Here is a 16,562-nt window from a genome sequence, read left to right on the forward strand (position 1 = left end):
AGATTCCAGCGCTGCTACAGTATGAAAAATGCTCCTGTGAATGGATACTATATTACATAATAACACTTGAATTTATAAAGTCACATATTCATACTTTATAGAGTGTTATGTACAGGCATAACATTAATCATAAGCTATTATGTATGCCATATAATATATTTGTAATGCATTATGAATACAGGATTCATATAACATGTGACCCAGCCTGTCTAATTTCTCATTAATTCCCAGTAACTTCGTTAAAAAAATTAACGGATTCGGATTCACTTGCATAATATTACCAAAATTCAACATATCCTTAAAAGATAAAAAATAGCTATTCAATTATGCAGCAGTTAGTGTGCTCACCGAAGCTAGAAAATTTGAAATATTGTTTTTTCATCCGTACACTGGCATTCTTTTATATTTTACATTTTACATTGACCATATAATACTCCTCTTGGTATATAAATCTCTACATGCTGGTATACACTTAGTTCCTCACATGATTATAATAATGTTCCTCAGCTCTGGAATAGCCTTCCTGTTACTGTTTGGGGCTCAGACAAACACTCAATCTTTAACTCTAGACAAAAAACCTACATTTTCTGCATGTCTAGCATGTCTTTTACTGCCTTTATTAAAGCATCTAATTATTAGGTATATAAGTAAGTTTGCTGATTTACCAGACTGCACATTCTCTTGTCTTTCTTTCTCTCCCTCATGACTGTTGCCTGCCTGTTACTGTGCACTTTTGCCTGGTCTCTGAACCACTTTTTTCCTGTAGGGTGATTTTTCTACTGTTTTGCCACGAACCTACTAACCCCACTTCTTTTTCCCCTGCTCTTGGGTTTTCTTTCCTGTTTCTCATGAATCGAGATGCCCTGTTCCTGGTGTTCTGCCTAGTGGAACTGGTGCTTGGAACTGGATCTCCGTAAAGCTGCTTTGTGATGACATTTTTTGTTGTGAAATGTGCAATATATATATAAAAAAATTGATGATTGATTTATTGCTCTAACACACAGTTCTGTCTCAAGTACAGAGGACTTCCTGTCAGGTAAGTCGGTGATCCAGGACACTAAGGCATGTTCTTCCTATGCCCTCAACAGGAAGGCTGGATTGTGCTGAAGGGACTAGAAATGTCAAAGAACATAACACTCACAGTTCTCCCAGCTATTGCCAGGTCAAGGACATAGCAGTGTCCTCAACCCTAACTTGTGGCTGATTGACAAAATGTAAGGGAGACAATGCCCCTCACACCATTGCCCTGAGATGACTCCAAACAATGGTTTCCAAATGGAGGTCTTTCAACTGACCGTTGTGATGTCAGTTCTGCTAGTCTGTAATTATTCAGTTAATTGATCCCTTGAGTTCTTGATCCTTGGTACTGGAACAGTGCTGGTCTTCAAGAGCAAGCTCTGCAGTCTTAAATTGAGTTTGTAGATATACTGGCGAACATCACATTACTGCTCCACACTGGCCTTCTGTACTTAGCGCTGACAACAACTGGGCCTGTGCTGCTTTTCCTGCATGTAAGTTTTGCTAGTGTAGTGTAGCTCCCTTGTAACCTCATCAGCTGTGAAGTCTGGATGAGGAGGGAAGATGTGAGACAGTGGAGGGTGATCATTATTTGGAGGCTGGGGAGGACACAAAGAAGTGTATGGTGCAGGGATATCCTGAGACAGGGACTATGCATGTTCTCATCATTTCCATGATGAAGTTTACATGAAGTCATCACAGAATTAATTGTGTTCTGTCATAGCTGATGTCGTCCCCTAAAACTAAATGATGATAAGTCAAGGTTTGAAGCTCCTCTGTTGTTTATGATTACTTTTTTGTTTAATGTGCAGTCATGTGATTTAAAAAAGAAAACAGCAAATCCACTGATACACATTCCATTTTTATATTTGTATTACAGATCCACTACCTACATATCTGCTCTTCTATCATAATTAATGAATGATGTGTGCTTATAAACTGCAGCAACTGGTGGTTATTTTTAGTATTTGCAAACATATAAAGTGTATCTGTATGGTATGTGGTTTACCTTATAAAACGATCACTCCATTGTGTTTGATGCTAAGTGATTTATGACAAAAATGCCACTTTACATTCTTCTTGAACCATATTTTTGATGTTTGAATTAATGTATTTTGAATTTAGTCAAATTCATCCATATATAATAAATATATTAACAATAGTATTACTATAGCTAAATTATGTATAATTTAATTTTGTTTCCCTCTCAGAACAAGAGAACATGTTCAGCGAGAATGCAGTATTTGTCGATGTCAGTCCAGCCATATCCATGAATTACATTGACCAAAAGACAGAAAAGACCATTGCAGACACATGTGAGCGCTCCTGTGAAGAACTCAGCCTTATGTTTAAGGAGCTCAAGGGTCTGCGTATTGTGGTTGGTAACCTTATGGATGGCCTACAGAAAGTGGTAAATCATTGCTTTATTTTTATTTACACACTTACATACACTGTATACCCAAAAACTGCTACATTTAATCCACTGCCAACTTAAGTTTACTGCCACATTAAATCAACTAGTTCTAGAGCTGGGTGAAATGGCCAAAATGTTTTTAATGATACATTTTTCAATATTGATTCAGTTTAATATTTGTCATTATATAACATTTACTTACACTATTACATTTTTTAAAGAATATCCTTCTAAAAAATACAGAGTTCACCAAATGTTTATCAAGGAAATATTTAACTGGAACAATGCAATTCATTTTGATCACCCTCACTTTTTCTTATCATAAAAAATCAATCAGTAGTTAGTGCCTTGTGTTTTAAAAACATTCTATACACTATCACATTAAATATACTGTTACATTAAATCTATGGCTATGGTGAATCTGGTTATATTAAACCCAGTGATTCCTTAAATAATAGGTCATCGAAAAGCACTTGAACCTTAAATTTGTTGATACTTTAAATCTGCTGAAACATTAAATCTTCTGATACCTTACATCCCTCTAAACTTAAATCTGCTGATACCTTAAATCTACTGTTACATTAAAACAAGTTACAGAATACTATCTTTTAAATATAAAGGCATCTTAAATCCACTGCTACCTTAAATTCATGGATATGTTTTATTTTCTGCTACTTGAAATCACTTGAACCTTCAATCTGCTTATGCCTTAAATGCACTGCTACAATATATTTAGTATTACTTTGTATCACTGGAACATTGAATACACAGGTCCCTTTAATACACTTCTAATTTAAATGCACTGCTACCTTGCATAAGTCCCACTGATACCTTCAGTATATTGCTGCCTTAAATTTACATTATTTGTGGTGATTGTTAATAGTTCCTGGCCTCTTTTGTGATAAGACGGGGAAAGTGTATGTGTTTCTTCCTGGTTGTTTTGGTGAAATGTGTGAAATAATGCTCCTTCTGGAAGGGAGGTAGAAGTGTGCCATATTGTAAAAGGAGGAATCCAATGACCTGATGAAGCCACTTTGTGAGCTTTCCTATGTATTTGCACTGAAATAGATCTTTAAAGAATTAGTTTTGAGAATGCATTTCTTGATTCCAGATGGACTAATACATTACATTCTCTGTGACCTTACAAAATATTGTAGCTTGAAATTTCTTCACAAATGTTTACAGACACTTTAGGATGAATTTCTAATACCTAAATTCTGTCCCAAATGTACAGGCAACAGTGTATTGGTTTTATGACCTTCAAAATGTTGTGGTTCCACCTAGAAGGTTATGGGATAAGAAACATTTTATATTTCGTGTGTATAATTATAATGACTAGATGTGTGAATGAACTTTGAAGTTGACTTGCAAAGTATGTGCATGTAATGTGCATGTAGTGTATTTCATTGGTAGCATGACTTTGTCAAACGTAGCACGAGTAACTAAAGAAAAGTTGGTTTCAAACAGAAAATTTAACCCAGAACAGACGCATACGTACCACAGGTTTAGAATGCATAGCAAAGGAATTTTACAGGGGCATTACCAAACAAAACACCCAAAACTCTCCAAGGTGAGGACAGAAAGTCCAAGATTTAAACACTAATAAAGCAACTGGTGAGACAATATAAAGTGTTTGAAAAGAGATGAAAGGAGTCTTGTGTGTGTACCATCGCTAGATACAGGGTGGCTGATATGACTGCAAAATCAACTTGCCCTTTTGTTGATGGCTCATTTGTTAAAGACTGTGTGATAGACTTTAGTGATGTATTTTCCCAGAGTTCAAAAAATGCATTTAAAAACTTTTGTCAATTTTGTCAATAGTCTTTAAAAAAACAACCATTCAGTAGGGCATTTTTGCTATGTCAAATAATTCATGCTGCTAGTTACAAAGCAAAATGACATCACATTTTTCTGATGCTTGGGATGAGAGCAAAGACCATTTATTTGCAGTTTAAATGAATACTATGTAAGAAGGGTTTTTTTGTCTCCTGTCATGAAAACAAGTCTCACCTCTCTCTCTCTCTCTCTCTCTCTCTCTCTCTCTCTCTCGCTCTCTCTCTCCTCTCACAGCCAAATATACATGCACACCTCTCTCTTCTCTCAGAGGCAATCTCATATGTGCACCTCTCTCTCTTCTCACAGACAAATGCACACACACATGGGCTGAGGTGGAATATTCACATTGATCATGTTGACTGCATGATAAAAGTCATATATTGCTTTTATATATATATATATATATAAGCTTCAGTTACACTTACACAAAGTCTAACTCTGGCCATTATAAACACACAGCAGAATCGATGTCTGGTAGTAAGCCAGTGACAATGTCTTTTCACCCACAATATGCTGATTAAGCAGGAGTCTTGTTATAAGTAGTATTTTTACGTTTGAAATTTAAGTACATTTGATGGTAAATACTTTTGTACTTTTACTCAGGTGGAGATCTAAAATGTGGATCTCTAACTGGAGTAATATTTTACCTTGAGTATCAATACTTTAAATCAAGCACATGGTTTACATGCTTCATCCACGTTTAACACGTTTGTGTGCTTGGAAGCATAGAACAAGGCATTCAATACAATATTCACTACAATAGTCACTTGGGCTTTATCAAGGCCTGGACAGGGAACACTTTCCAAATCAAATGCACAGACATGAATCTCCATAGTTTGGTCTGTGTCCAATAAAAAAACATGCATGTCCATTTTTGTCCATTTTTCTACATAATGTGAACACAGCAGCTTTCTTTCACATTGTGCTAAAGTTTCATGATGAATGGACCAATAAAAATGCTCCAAAATTACTAATTTTAAATCCTTTAAAAGTTTTGTTGATTTCTTATGCCCCATTTCATCTCCAAGACTTAGATTATGTTCTTTAATTTTACACAGTTCTATATTGAAATATTAAAAATATTCACTTCTCGTTCTGGAGAAGACAATGTAATGTACCTTTGGGGGGAAAAGGTGGATTCTAAAAAAACTCTTGTACGTTTAAAAAGACATTTAAATTGTTTGTACTTTTAGTGACAGTAATGTACATCTAACTGAATTTACCAATCACATAATCATGAGATATTCACCAAACAAAGCCATAGGTCCGAATAATATGTTAAAATCAGTTTATAAGGGTTTTAAAACCATACAGGCAATTCTTGCTCTGCATTTTCAATTCTATATTTTTGTAATGTTATATCATACTCTCCCCTACAAAATGTAATGTCAACCCAACATCCCCCAAACTCAGTCCACTCTTTCTTTAACAGATTTCAGGGGTGTCCTGTGCTGTCAACCCTTCACATTGTTCCTCTATTCCTGCCTACTCTGTAATTATGGATCTGCTTTCTCCATGTGACCTTCCTTAGCAGGTCAACTGTAACAGTTTGCAGCTGATATTCAGGAGCTTCTACCCTGATGTTACTGTTGACTTGGTTTGGTGCACCACTGTGCAGCGGTTCTAAACTATATTGCTGTATGTCATTCTTATCTTAGGACTGATCCCCAGAACAGGTTCATTGTGTCAATTATTTATTTTTTTACTCTTTGTCTTTGTTATTGGTGCCTTCCTTTTCTTGAAGGGGTTTCTCAACAGGTAGGAAGTTGCAGGGAAAGAGCTATTTTGGAAAATATTTCATGGGCGCAACCGACATACTAAGCTCTACTGCTCATCCCACAAATGCATATTCCTTACAAATGTGACACCATTTAAAAGGGAAATTCCAACAGTAAAAGATTTATTGCCAAGAGGCATTGTTAAAAAAAAAAAATAATCTACACAAATTTCCTTACTTTTTGTGCTAAACGAGTAGTGTCCTCACTACTCGCTGCAGGTATTTGCGATCCGATATGATGCCGTTCCCAAACCAGGCAGTTATGCAGCTGCTCAGGATGCTCTCAACAGTTCCTCTGTAGAATATGGTGAGGATGAAAGGTGGGAGATGTGCCTTCCTAAGCCTTTTGCAGAAATTAGAGATGCTGGGCTTTTTTGGCTATGGTGTTAGTGTTAAGGGGACTAGGTAAGATCCTCTGCCAGGTGAACTACAAGGAACTTGTTGCTCTTGACAATCTCTTCAGTGAAGTTGTCGATGTGTAGTGGAACGTGATCGCGCCTTGTCCACGGCCATCTCTTTGGTCTTGTCTACACTCAGAGACAGTTTTCTACACCAGTCTGTTAACCATTGAACTTCCTCTCTGTTCGCTGACTCATCATTCTTACTGATGAGACCCACCACAGTCAGGAAGAACAGAATCCAATTGCAGAGAAAAATCTTCAGGCCCAGTCAGTTCAACTTTCCGATCAGGTGCTGAGGAATGATTGTGTTCAATGCTGAACTAAAGTCTATGAACAGCATTCGAACATGTGTCTTTATTGTCCAGGTGGGTGAGTGGCAGGTGAAGGGTGGTGGATATAGTGTCATCTGTTGAGCGGTTGGGACGGTACGCAAACTGCAGGGGATCTAACAATGCAGGCATTGAGTGTGAGTGCATTGGGATGGTAATCATTGAGGCAGGACACAGATGACTTTTTGGGCACAGGTATGATGGTGGTTGCCTTGAGACATGTTGGGACGGTGGCACAGCTCAGGGAGATGTTGAAGATGTCGGTGAAGACATCTGTGAGCTCGTCTGCACATTCCCAGAGCACTCTACCAGGAATGTTGTCAGGTCCTGCAGCTTTCCGTGGCTTAACTCTGTGTAGAGTTTTCCTCACATCAGCTGTTGTAAGGTACAACACTGTCATTGGGAGGAGGGGTGGTCTTCCTCGCTGCCACACCATTCAGTGTCTCAAATCGAGCATTCCTGATTAAACAGTTACCTTTAGGTCATAGCTGTCCTTTCCTCTCCTTCAACTTTGCTAAACCAATTTTGACGCCAATTCATAAGCTTCAGCTATTCTCTTTCTCCACTTATGGACATACTCATGGTGGGAAGAGCTGGTGTTGTTGGGATGGAGAGCTTTTCCAGTCTGCCTTCGCTTCATCTGTGAGATTGCATAACATGGCCAGCAGAGTATGGTTGGATCTCTTAACTTGATCATTCCCCTGTGGATGGTAAGGGGTGGTATGACCGTTTGGAATTTGTTGAGAGATCATTGGGCACAGCCAAACTTTTCTCTCTTAATGTGTTATGGACATTGTTTTGCAGACTTCTTCCAGAATCTCAGGTTGCATTTGCTGTGAACAAGTCAGCATGTATTTCTCATGTCTAAAGGCATTCTTGATAAACAGTCTGCATGAGCATTTGAGCTTCCTGGACTATATTAGAATTATAACTGTTTTCTATCCTTCAGAGCTTTTACAAGAGCAACTTCCACTGGGTCCATTGTATATCCATTTTTGACACACAATTTGTACAAAACCCACAAACTTGGTTTTTAAAATGTTCACATTTCTTTGTGGTCAAAAAAAACAGTGAAATCATGACAATATGTGGAAGTGCAAATGTCTAAGAAGTATAATGGCAGAATTATGCAGCCTCAGCAATTTTCAGTATGCCTTCACCGTCTCCTCCCCAGTGAAAAGTGTGTTTCTCTCCTGCTTGCTAGTGTATCTCTTGCTGATGGTCCCTTTGATCACTGGCATTATTTCCCAGATAATTTATGAAACTGTCCTTAGTGTCCTGGGTAAAGCAGTAAAGGAGCAATTAAACAGATGTAGAGGCTGCTCTCTCTGACAAGTGAGTATATATGTATATACATTCATTATATTTATATATATATATATATATATATATATATATATATATATATATATATATTCATTGGCTTTAGGGCCTTGATAACATCCTCTACATGTAAGAAGTCCGCTTCACTGAGAATATAGGTGACAGACTCTCCTCTGCTTACCTGAGGAGACAGTAAAGGGGCACAGACTGCAGGCTGTTGCTCCAGAAACCTGTCAACCATCTCACATTCACTATTCCACCTGGTGCTCACGTCCATTTAACTTGTGTTTTGGCAGACCAAGTAGCTTCTGCTTCTCTTCAAACAAGTGTTTTGCGATTGGGCTGCAGTAGAAAATGCAGTAATGCCTTTTAATCTTCAGTAGTAGCGTTGACACCAGCAGCAGCAAAAACCATGTTGGATGCGTTATCAGTGACTAAATCTAAATAGTTATTCTAAAAAGTGATCCGCCACAAGGTCTCTTGTAAAGTAAGAAAAGACTTACTAGTTCTTTAATCTGCATTCTGCTACAATTTAGACAAGCATTTATGACTGATGTCAAGTCCATATTATGTCAAGTCAGAGTTGCAGAAGGAGATAAATATTTTCTTAGGTTCTTGTGGTGGTCAATTGTTCATATGTTTGGAGCAGTATCATCTGCAAACTATGCCTGCTGTGCTCTTTGAAAAACAGCACAAGACAACAAGCATATTATTGTGTTTACAATAATGGAAGTTATTTAATAAAAAAATGTTGGGAGTAGGAGCACGCCCACCTCCACCCCATCTCTAAACTTCTTCTTGTATTCATCTATCCAATGGGAGGTTTGGCTTTATACTCATTCGGAAGCCACCCTGAACTTCTGCCCAAATATATACATGAGATCACCTCCCCGTTTCAGCCTTTGCATGCATGGTCTGTACTAGGAAACTGCTATGTAGGTGATGGATTGAAGAGCCTGCCATAGCAAGTTGAAGCTGTACAAATGGTCAAAGATCTTGCTGCACATGCACGTTAAAGTGGAATTTAATTAACACAATAGAAGGTCAACAATTGTGAGGCTTTACAAGCCATTCCTGAGAAAGATTTGGCAAAGAAACTTAAATGTGTGTATAAGCTGGACATTTGGATTTTCCAAAGACCGTTTGTCCGTTCACAAAAGTTGCTGGAATATGGTGCATAGACTATGTTGCATAACAAAAAAGAAAGAACAATAAATGGATTTGTATATTCAAAGTTTCAAACCTAGGGACTTTGCGAGTTTGAATCCCTGCTAATGAATGAGAATGAGTACAAATGCCAATACCACCAGCTCACCAACTCACCATGCAGTGTTCTAAGTTGATATATATTTTGTTTTGTTAGATGTCCCAATTTTGACCTATATGTTTGCTGTACATTCGTTCTGGGGATAGGTATTTGTTATTCTGCCATTGAGACACTTAGCTACTGGCAACTGAGGGTGAACCACCATTACTTCTTCACAAGTGGATCATGGTCTAGCAGATGACTGCAGATGAAATTCAATCTGGCTGTGTCGCCAGTATCGTCTACTGAGAACACCATGCACTTGATGAGTAGGTGGCTTGAGGGAGAGGTTTATCATTGTAGCTCAGCAACAGATTTTGAATGAATGTGTTTGGATCAGTGACTGATTAGATGTTTCAGAGAGGCTTTGAATTAATGATGCCCTCACCCGCTATCAGGACAGTGTGCAGTACAGATTCATTTGCAGTCTGATTCTCCAATACTATTTGGAGAGCCATTTAACATATTTAATCCTTTGAGAACCACTTTAACATATTTTATGTCAGCAGTGTATGGTACATTTGGTGGGTTAAATCTGAAGATGATCTGTCAGGTTTCTAACTGGGTCTTCCAGTGACATAAAGGCTTCTGTATGTTCCACAGCGCCACACCAAAAATTGTCCAAAGGAATTTCAAAGGGCTTACCACATCTGGTCTCAATCCTTTGCAATGCATCCAGAATAACATCTGTGTTCTTTAGGAGATCAGGAAACACACAACTTACCACCATGCATTTAAATAATTCTCCCCCACATTTGTTTTGTCTTTATATGATAATGGGTAAAAAAATATTTTTTCGTAAAAATGTGCTTAAGCCAATTTCACACCAGACAGGGTAAACATGCCATGCACAATACGCTGCTGTATTAAACGGTGTAGCCTTTCACACATGTGCATGAAGCTGACCATTAGAATTATAATTAGGAAGGTGATCGGATGGAATTTTGGGCCCTGATTCCAGCAATGTGTTCTGGCGGGTTGTTAACAATATTCATATATCTCCAATAAGTTGCTTATGTCCTGGGGCCAATAAAAATAACCCAAGGGGTGTGATAAAAGCACTTTTTGGACACTTTTGGGACCAGAAACATTAATGAGAAGGGAACGATTACCGATTGAAATTCTCGTAACACTGAACATGGATTCTGTTAACGGATATAGTCCCGCCCTTCAGCAGTAAGAGCCAATCGAGCAAGCTCGATATGGAAAAGCAGTAAAGTCAACTTCAACTACAAAAATCATTAGGGACTTTATGTAAAATAAATATTCAAAAATATTTAATAAAAAAATCATTGTTTTATTTGTAAAGGTTTCTTTACAAAGAAATCCAGGGCCTGTGCCTGTACGCCAAACAGTCTGTGAGACAGGTCCGCCACAGACCTAAAGTAGATTTTTATGGGACTCTGCACTGTTAGAAGAGACTTAACTTTCTACACATAGCTTTAGCTGCAGACGAGAGGTGTTCCACTACAGATGGAGCAGTGGCGGATGCTGGTCTTTCAAGGAGGGGAAGCTCAATTTCGGCCTACATCATAAAATGTGTAGGTTTATTTATATGTAAATTCTAACCTTCGTTCCTTTTTAAGAAAATGATCTTTGACCCCGTCGTACCAACAAGGTGTCTTTTCCAGGGACTTGACTAGTGTCCTCTCAATAGCCATCAGAGCTAGGCTGCTTAAACGGCCTTGGCCCATGTGAAGTGTGTCCGCCTGTGCTCCCATGGATCTTTACACCAAAGGATCACTGATTCGCTCATTTCGCTGTCAATCAAAAAGGGATTCAGCCTCAGACAGATCATCCAATCATCATGCAGAAGCTGAGCGTCCGGGCCAGACGAAGCCAGCCCACTGCCCCATAGACCCCCAGAGACGCTGAGCATCCAATGGGCGGGACAAAGCCCAGCATTTATCCAATGACTCGTCTCGTTTTGCTGCACTTTGCTGCTTCGCTATTGAACTCTGTGGACGCTCAGCATCCACACCGTTTAAAGCACTGAAGCTGCAGGAATGATTGAGAGGAAAGCCGCGTCTATACCAGTGATAAGAAGCTGAATCTGAACAAAGGTTGAGCACGTTGCAGTGCATATTTATTCAATGACACATACTAACAACAGTATATATTTGATCACTTATTTATTTACAATTTAGGGGAAGCTGAGCTTCCCTTGCAGTCTTAGAGCAATCACAGCTGAGATGGAGTATTACTGGCCTACCATCTTAGCCATTTCACAACTACATTTTTGACATTTAGCAGATGGTCTTATTAGAGGGATGTACAAAAGTGTTTTGTGTCCATAGCTAGTTTATATAGGATACAACCCAAAAGATATCTCAAATGTATGTGCTGGCAAATATATAAGGCGATATGGATACCAAAATATCATATGTTCATATTTCAGATTCTTTTTCTCAGTGACAGGGGTACTTTTCAAGACAATTGGGAAGTATCCAATGCTTGTCTAGGGTTAGATATAACTGACCTTTGGTTAGGGTGGCGTGGGGGTGCAGTGGGTAAGGCAATTATGTTGAAAGTTTGGGAATGGAATCTGGAATATGGCTTGCCATTCCATCATTAATCATACTGGAGCCTAGTCTTTTAAAGACCTTTGAAGAAATAATTACAAGATTAGGAAGTCTGTGCTCCTATTTGCTGCTTAAGACTCTTAATATTGGAAATTGGCTGATTCCAATTTTCGTTTTTTTTTTTTTTTTTTTTTTTTTTGAGAATATATCTGGCAGATTTTTTTTCTTTCTAAAATCCATGGACCTGGAGATGTGTGACTGCAACACTACTTCTATGTTTTCTGTCCATCAGAACAATTTGCAGCTCTAACCACATTACCGCAGTGCTCCTTGTTTGTGTTTGTGTTGCTTTCACCCTCGTGCGTTAAATGTGAATGGCACACAACTGGTTATATGAGTATGATCAGTCGTCATTTTCACATTGAAATCCGGCCAATTCCAGACACCAGCTAGTTGATCAGTGCATTTCTAGTCACAATTCTCTGATCAGTTCTGAGAAAGGGCTTTACATTCTCGGTCATCTAACGGCTTGTACAGTTGCTCAATTATGCTTTCTTTCAGTTGAGGCCAGCCATAGCCTAATATCAAGAGAAGTTAGCTTGGGACAGGTAGGCTGCCGCAATCTCCTTGTCTGACAGGAAATTTGGGGGTAGGCGAGGTGAAAAAACAGCTCTCTCTGTACCCTAACTGCTCCAATGGGGCTGGTATGGCTGCTGCATTTACTTCCCCTCGTGTACTTGTGTGTGTGTGTGTGGGTGTGTGTTTTCACACATTAGTTAAATGCGGAGGCAAAATTTAATTGAACAAGCAACACTATAACTATAAGCTTTCTGTTGTGAGCTTAATTCAGCAAAACACAAACGAGAGGAGGTGCCTGCCTGATAACCACTGTGAAGAGGTAGTGATACAGTGGGTGGTTTGTGTACTCAGGGGCTGGGCTCAATGAGTAACCGTAGTTGTTAACGGTAGCTGGTTGCTGATCGGATCTTAAATGGCCACAGCAGCCTTAGTGTTGAGGTGTAGGATTCAACAGGAATTTCGGTGGCTGCAGGTAGGAAGTGTGGTGGGCCCTGTGTGACACTCTAATGGATCGGCATAGGATGTTTTACATCTTATCTTGTGTATGATTATAATAAAGCACATTTACATTTATGTTTTATGCTTGTGTTCTTTTGCTGGTGCTGTAACTCTGCCAGCTTCTGGTTTATATCCACTCCTCTAACTTGGCTGCCTGGAGTTTAGATAAAGCAGCAGCAGTTTTTTCAGTAGGAGTTTGCAGCAGAAATGTTCAGACATTTGTGGGTTTTGATGTTTACTGTGTTCTTATTGAGTAGGCATTGATATATTTGTAAATGTATGGCTATGAATAAAAAAAAGGTATTTATTTTTTCATAAAACAGTATCATTCTACTTCATATTAAATGTAAATATCATATTTCTAATTTACTGGATTTAATGTGGCTGACCATAAATAAGCAGCTAATCCACAATTTAAACTGAATACGTGCAGCATAACTAGCGGTAAATTATTGTCAAAACAAGATTAGGTTTTAAAACAATGTTATATTTTTCTCTACCTATGAATGTTTGTAATCGGTTATTTTAACTGAAATTATAATAATGGCACACTTTCCAGTGGCTGCGTTTTATGGCTTATTTTATCAGGACATTAGGAAGTGATCCCTTGGCTGTAATTGAGAACTAAATGTTGTCGGGCATTTAGACTAAACACACACACACACACACACACACACACATTCTTCCTTTGGGAGGCCCCAGCAGTGAGGGAGTCTAGGCAATGATCTCTGGGAAATTTAGCCGCTGCATACAGCTGGTCCCTGAGGCTCATGCAGACAGAGTGGTGCAACATTTTGCAAGACTCTAACCACACACACACAAACATATGCAAATAATTTCCATCTTAATCCAGAAATCTCTCATGAATAAGCATGTTTTTGCACAGACCCACTCAAACTTTTATTCATTGCTGTTGCTGCTGAATTAAAAAGGATGAAAAAAAATCTACTTGTGTTTCTTTCTGTTCTTGCTGACTTCCATCCCATTCACTAACAACAATTTCACTGTCCTAGAAAAAACCTCCAGAACCTTGAAATTATTTTATCTTATTATTTTAAATTGTTAGGAGTGAAAACAAATGGTGGTGATAGGAACAACATGCATGAAGAATTTAATGCTGCACCCTCCCAAAATTGTACTCTTCAGTATATATTCTACCATTGTTAACAATGCATTGTTTTTGACTGTGACACCTGGATCCTGTCAGCACCAGTCTGAAAGAAAGTAGTTAGTTTCTGTGCAATCCACATTCATTCATATGTTCATTGTTTGTAACTGCTTATGCAGTTCAGTTTTGTGGTGGTTTTTTTTTTTCTTTTTTTTGGCCATGTCACTCACAGTTTGGAAGACAATTATGTAATGAACATACACTTTCTTACCTAATGTTTGTGTCATCCTATTGATCTGTGTGTCTCTCAGACTGAGGAAAACACAGTAATAAAGGAAGCTCTTGGAAACATGAAGAACATCAAAGACAAGCACATGTGCTGGCAAGATGGCCGTCTGTTTGAGGACAAGGAGGACTGGGTGGTGGATAGCTGCACCAAGTGTACCTGTCAGGTTAATAAGCTCCCTGTGTTACAACTTAATTTGAGTTTATTACGTAAGTTTTAATAAATACCATTTTGTACCACTCTTTATTTTAGCTCCATTCCTGTTTTATTCCCCTCTTTTTTTTTGGTAGGAGTCGAAGATAGTGTGTCACCAGATTACTTGTCCTCCTGTGGCCTGTGCCACTCCTGCATTCCTGGAAGGAGAGTGCTGCCCTACATGCATGTGTGAGTAACATGAATGTCCTTTTAGGAAAACATTCACTTGGCTGTAGTCCGCCCCAGAGAGGCCAATAAACCCAAGACTCAAAGCCAACAACGTATTTGAAGCCACTGCGTAAAAAATCTCACATTTGTTTTTTGTGTTTGTCACAGATAGCAAAAACAAAAATGTTCTTCTTGTTGTTGCAGCTACCACATGTACATGTAAATTTCTCCAGAACAAAAAAATCCAGGGGAATTTTAATATTTATATCTTTATCAGTAAAAACTGCTATGTTGAGTATTAGGAGCTTACTCAGATAACCATCATCCAATGAATAGTCGTCTCCTGTAGAGATTGCTTTTGTGATTGTAGTAAATAATGGTGAATGATAGGAATTACTTTCCCTTTAATATTCACAAACATATTTTCACATGTTTATGTGCAGAAATTATATCAAGATACCCAAGATATTGATTGAGATACTCAAGATATATCACTGGTAGTACTTAGTAACAGTCTGAAAACAAAACTATTGGTTTTGCCTATCCATGCATAGGATACGACTGGCACAGAACACTAGGGAAATCAAGTCACTCTCTTTTCAATGATCGTAAGACATGTGTGTGAAAGTCTATTTAATTTGTGTTAAACTGAACAGACATTGTTGGCCTCCCTACACACAGCTGTATGCAGAGACTGAGCTGGACTTCCCTATGACTGAGCCAGTCTGCTGTGTGAGTCACTGTTTAGTGAATTTAAGGATACATCACTTTCATTATTTTATAGCTTGTTATATACTAAAGGCCATCCACCCATTGTTGTTGCAATGTTTTAAGGGCCAATAAGGGATGATTCCACCCTTTGAAGTGGTTAGCGTGGGCTCAGAATTTTACAGTCAGTGTATAACACAGCATCTAAAAAGCCTTGGCTCAGCCTTGCCTCATTTTTCTAAACATTTCTAAAATGGCAAGGAGTGTACTGGTTATAGCAAAATCAAACCAGATTCTGCTTGGTTTTTCTTGTACTATTTAGTTAGTGTGTGTGTGTGTGTGTGTGTGTACATGTTTAGCTAAGGACAGTGAAGATGGCTGGTCACCTTGGTCAGAGTGGACAGAGTGCACAGTCACATGTGGGGTCGGCACTCAGCAGAGAGGCAGGTCATGTGATGCCACCAGCAACACCTGCAGTGGTTCATCCATCCAGACCCGCACGTGCAGCCTGGCCAAATGTGACAGCCGAGGTAAGAAAATCCAGCAGTACATGGATGACACTCTATTATACATTACAGCAGAATCAAGCTTTTCTTGATTCTTGACATGCTAACATGCTTTTATTAGCTCTACATGAACAGCAATGGTACATATGGTTATATTCTGCTAAGAAACTAGGTGTGACCTATTGGTAATAGGATACATTTACATAACTGTCATAAAATACAGCACTTAAGATTTTATGCACTCTTCAAAATAAATCTTCCTTCCTGGGAGAACATAAGAAAAAAATATGGAGACGCAGTTAACATTATATGATTGCATCCTTCTTTATTTTCATTTAGAACAAACATTGTTCAAACACTCATTGAACAATTGCACCCATCTAGTCCCAGTTTTTTTCTTAGGGCATTCATTGTAGCATTTCACCAAGCTATTCATTAGGCTCTAAATTGCAGGGCTATCTGCTTGTTAAGTGTAAGGCAACGCGTGACGTTTTGCCATTTCCGGGTCCAATTGCGCCTTTGGTCTCATCTCATACATTCATAAGGCATGGGTTTATGGTTTGATTAAAGCTGAATATCTCGATTAATT

The 16,562-nt window shown here is 38.5% G+C and overlaps 1 protein-coding gene across 1 annotated transcript in view; it reads left to right on the forward strand.

The window, feature by feature from the left end:
- Positions 1-16,562, forward strand: part of thbs2a (thrombospondin 2a) — a 61,968-nt gene that overhangs the window by 5,386 nt on the left and 40,020 nt on the right. Inside the window, exons 5-8 of the mRNA XM_066659968.1 lie at positions 2,229-2,428; positions 14,422-14,562; positions 14,687-14,780; positions 15,827-15,997. Of these exons, the coding sequence (XP_066516065.1) occupies positions 2,229-2,428; positions 14,422-14,562; positions 14,687-14,780; positions 15,827-15,997 (606 nt within the window). The remainder of the gene's footprint in view (positions 1-2,228; positions 2,429-14,421; positions 14,563-14,686; positions 14,781-15,826; positions 15,998-16,562) is intronic.

Source organism: Hoplias malabaricus, chromosome 2 (assembly GCF_029633855.1).
Source record: "Hoplias malabaricus isolate fHopMal1 chromosome 2, fHopMal1.hap1, whole genome shotgun sequence".
Lineage (NCBI taxonomy): Eukaryota > Metazoa > Chordata > Actinopteri > Characiformes > Erythrinidae > Hoplias > Hoplias malabaricus.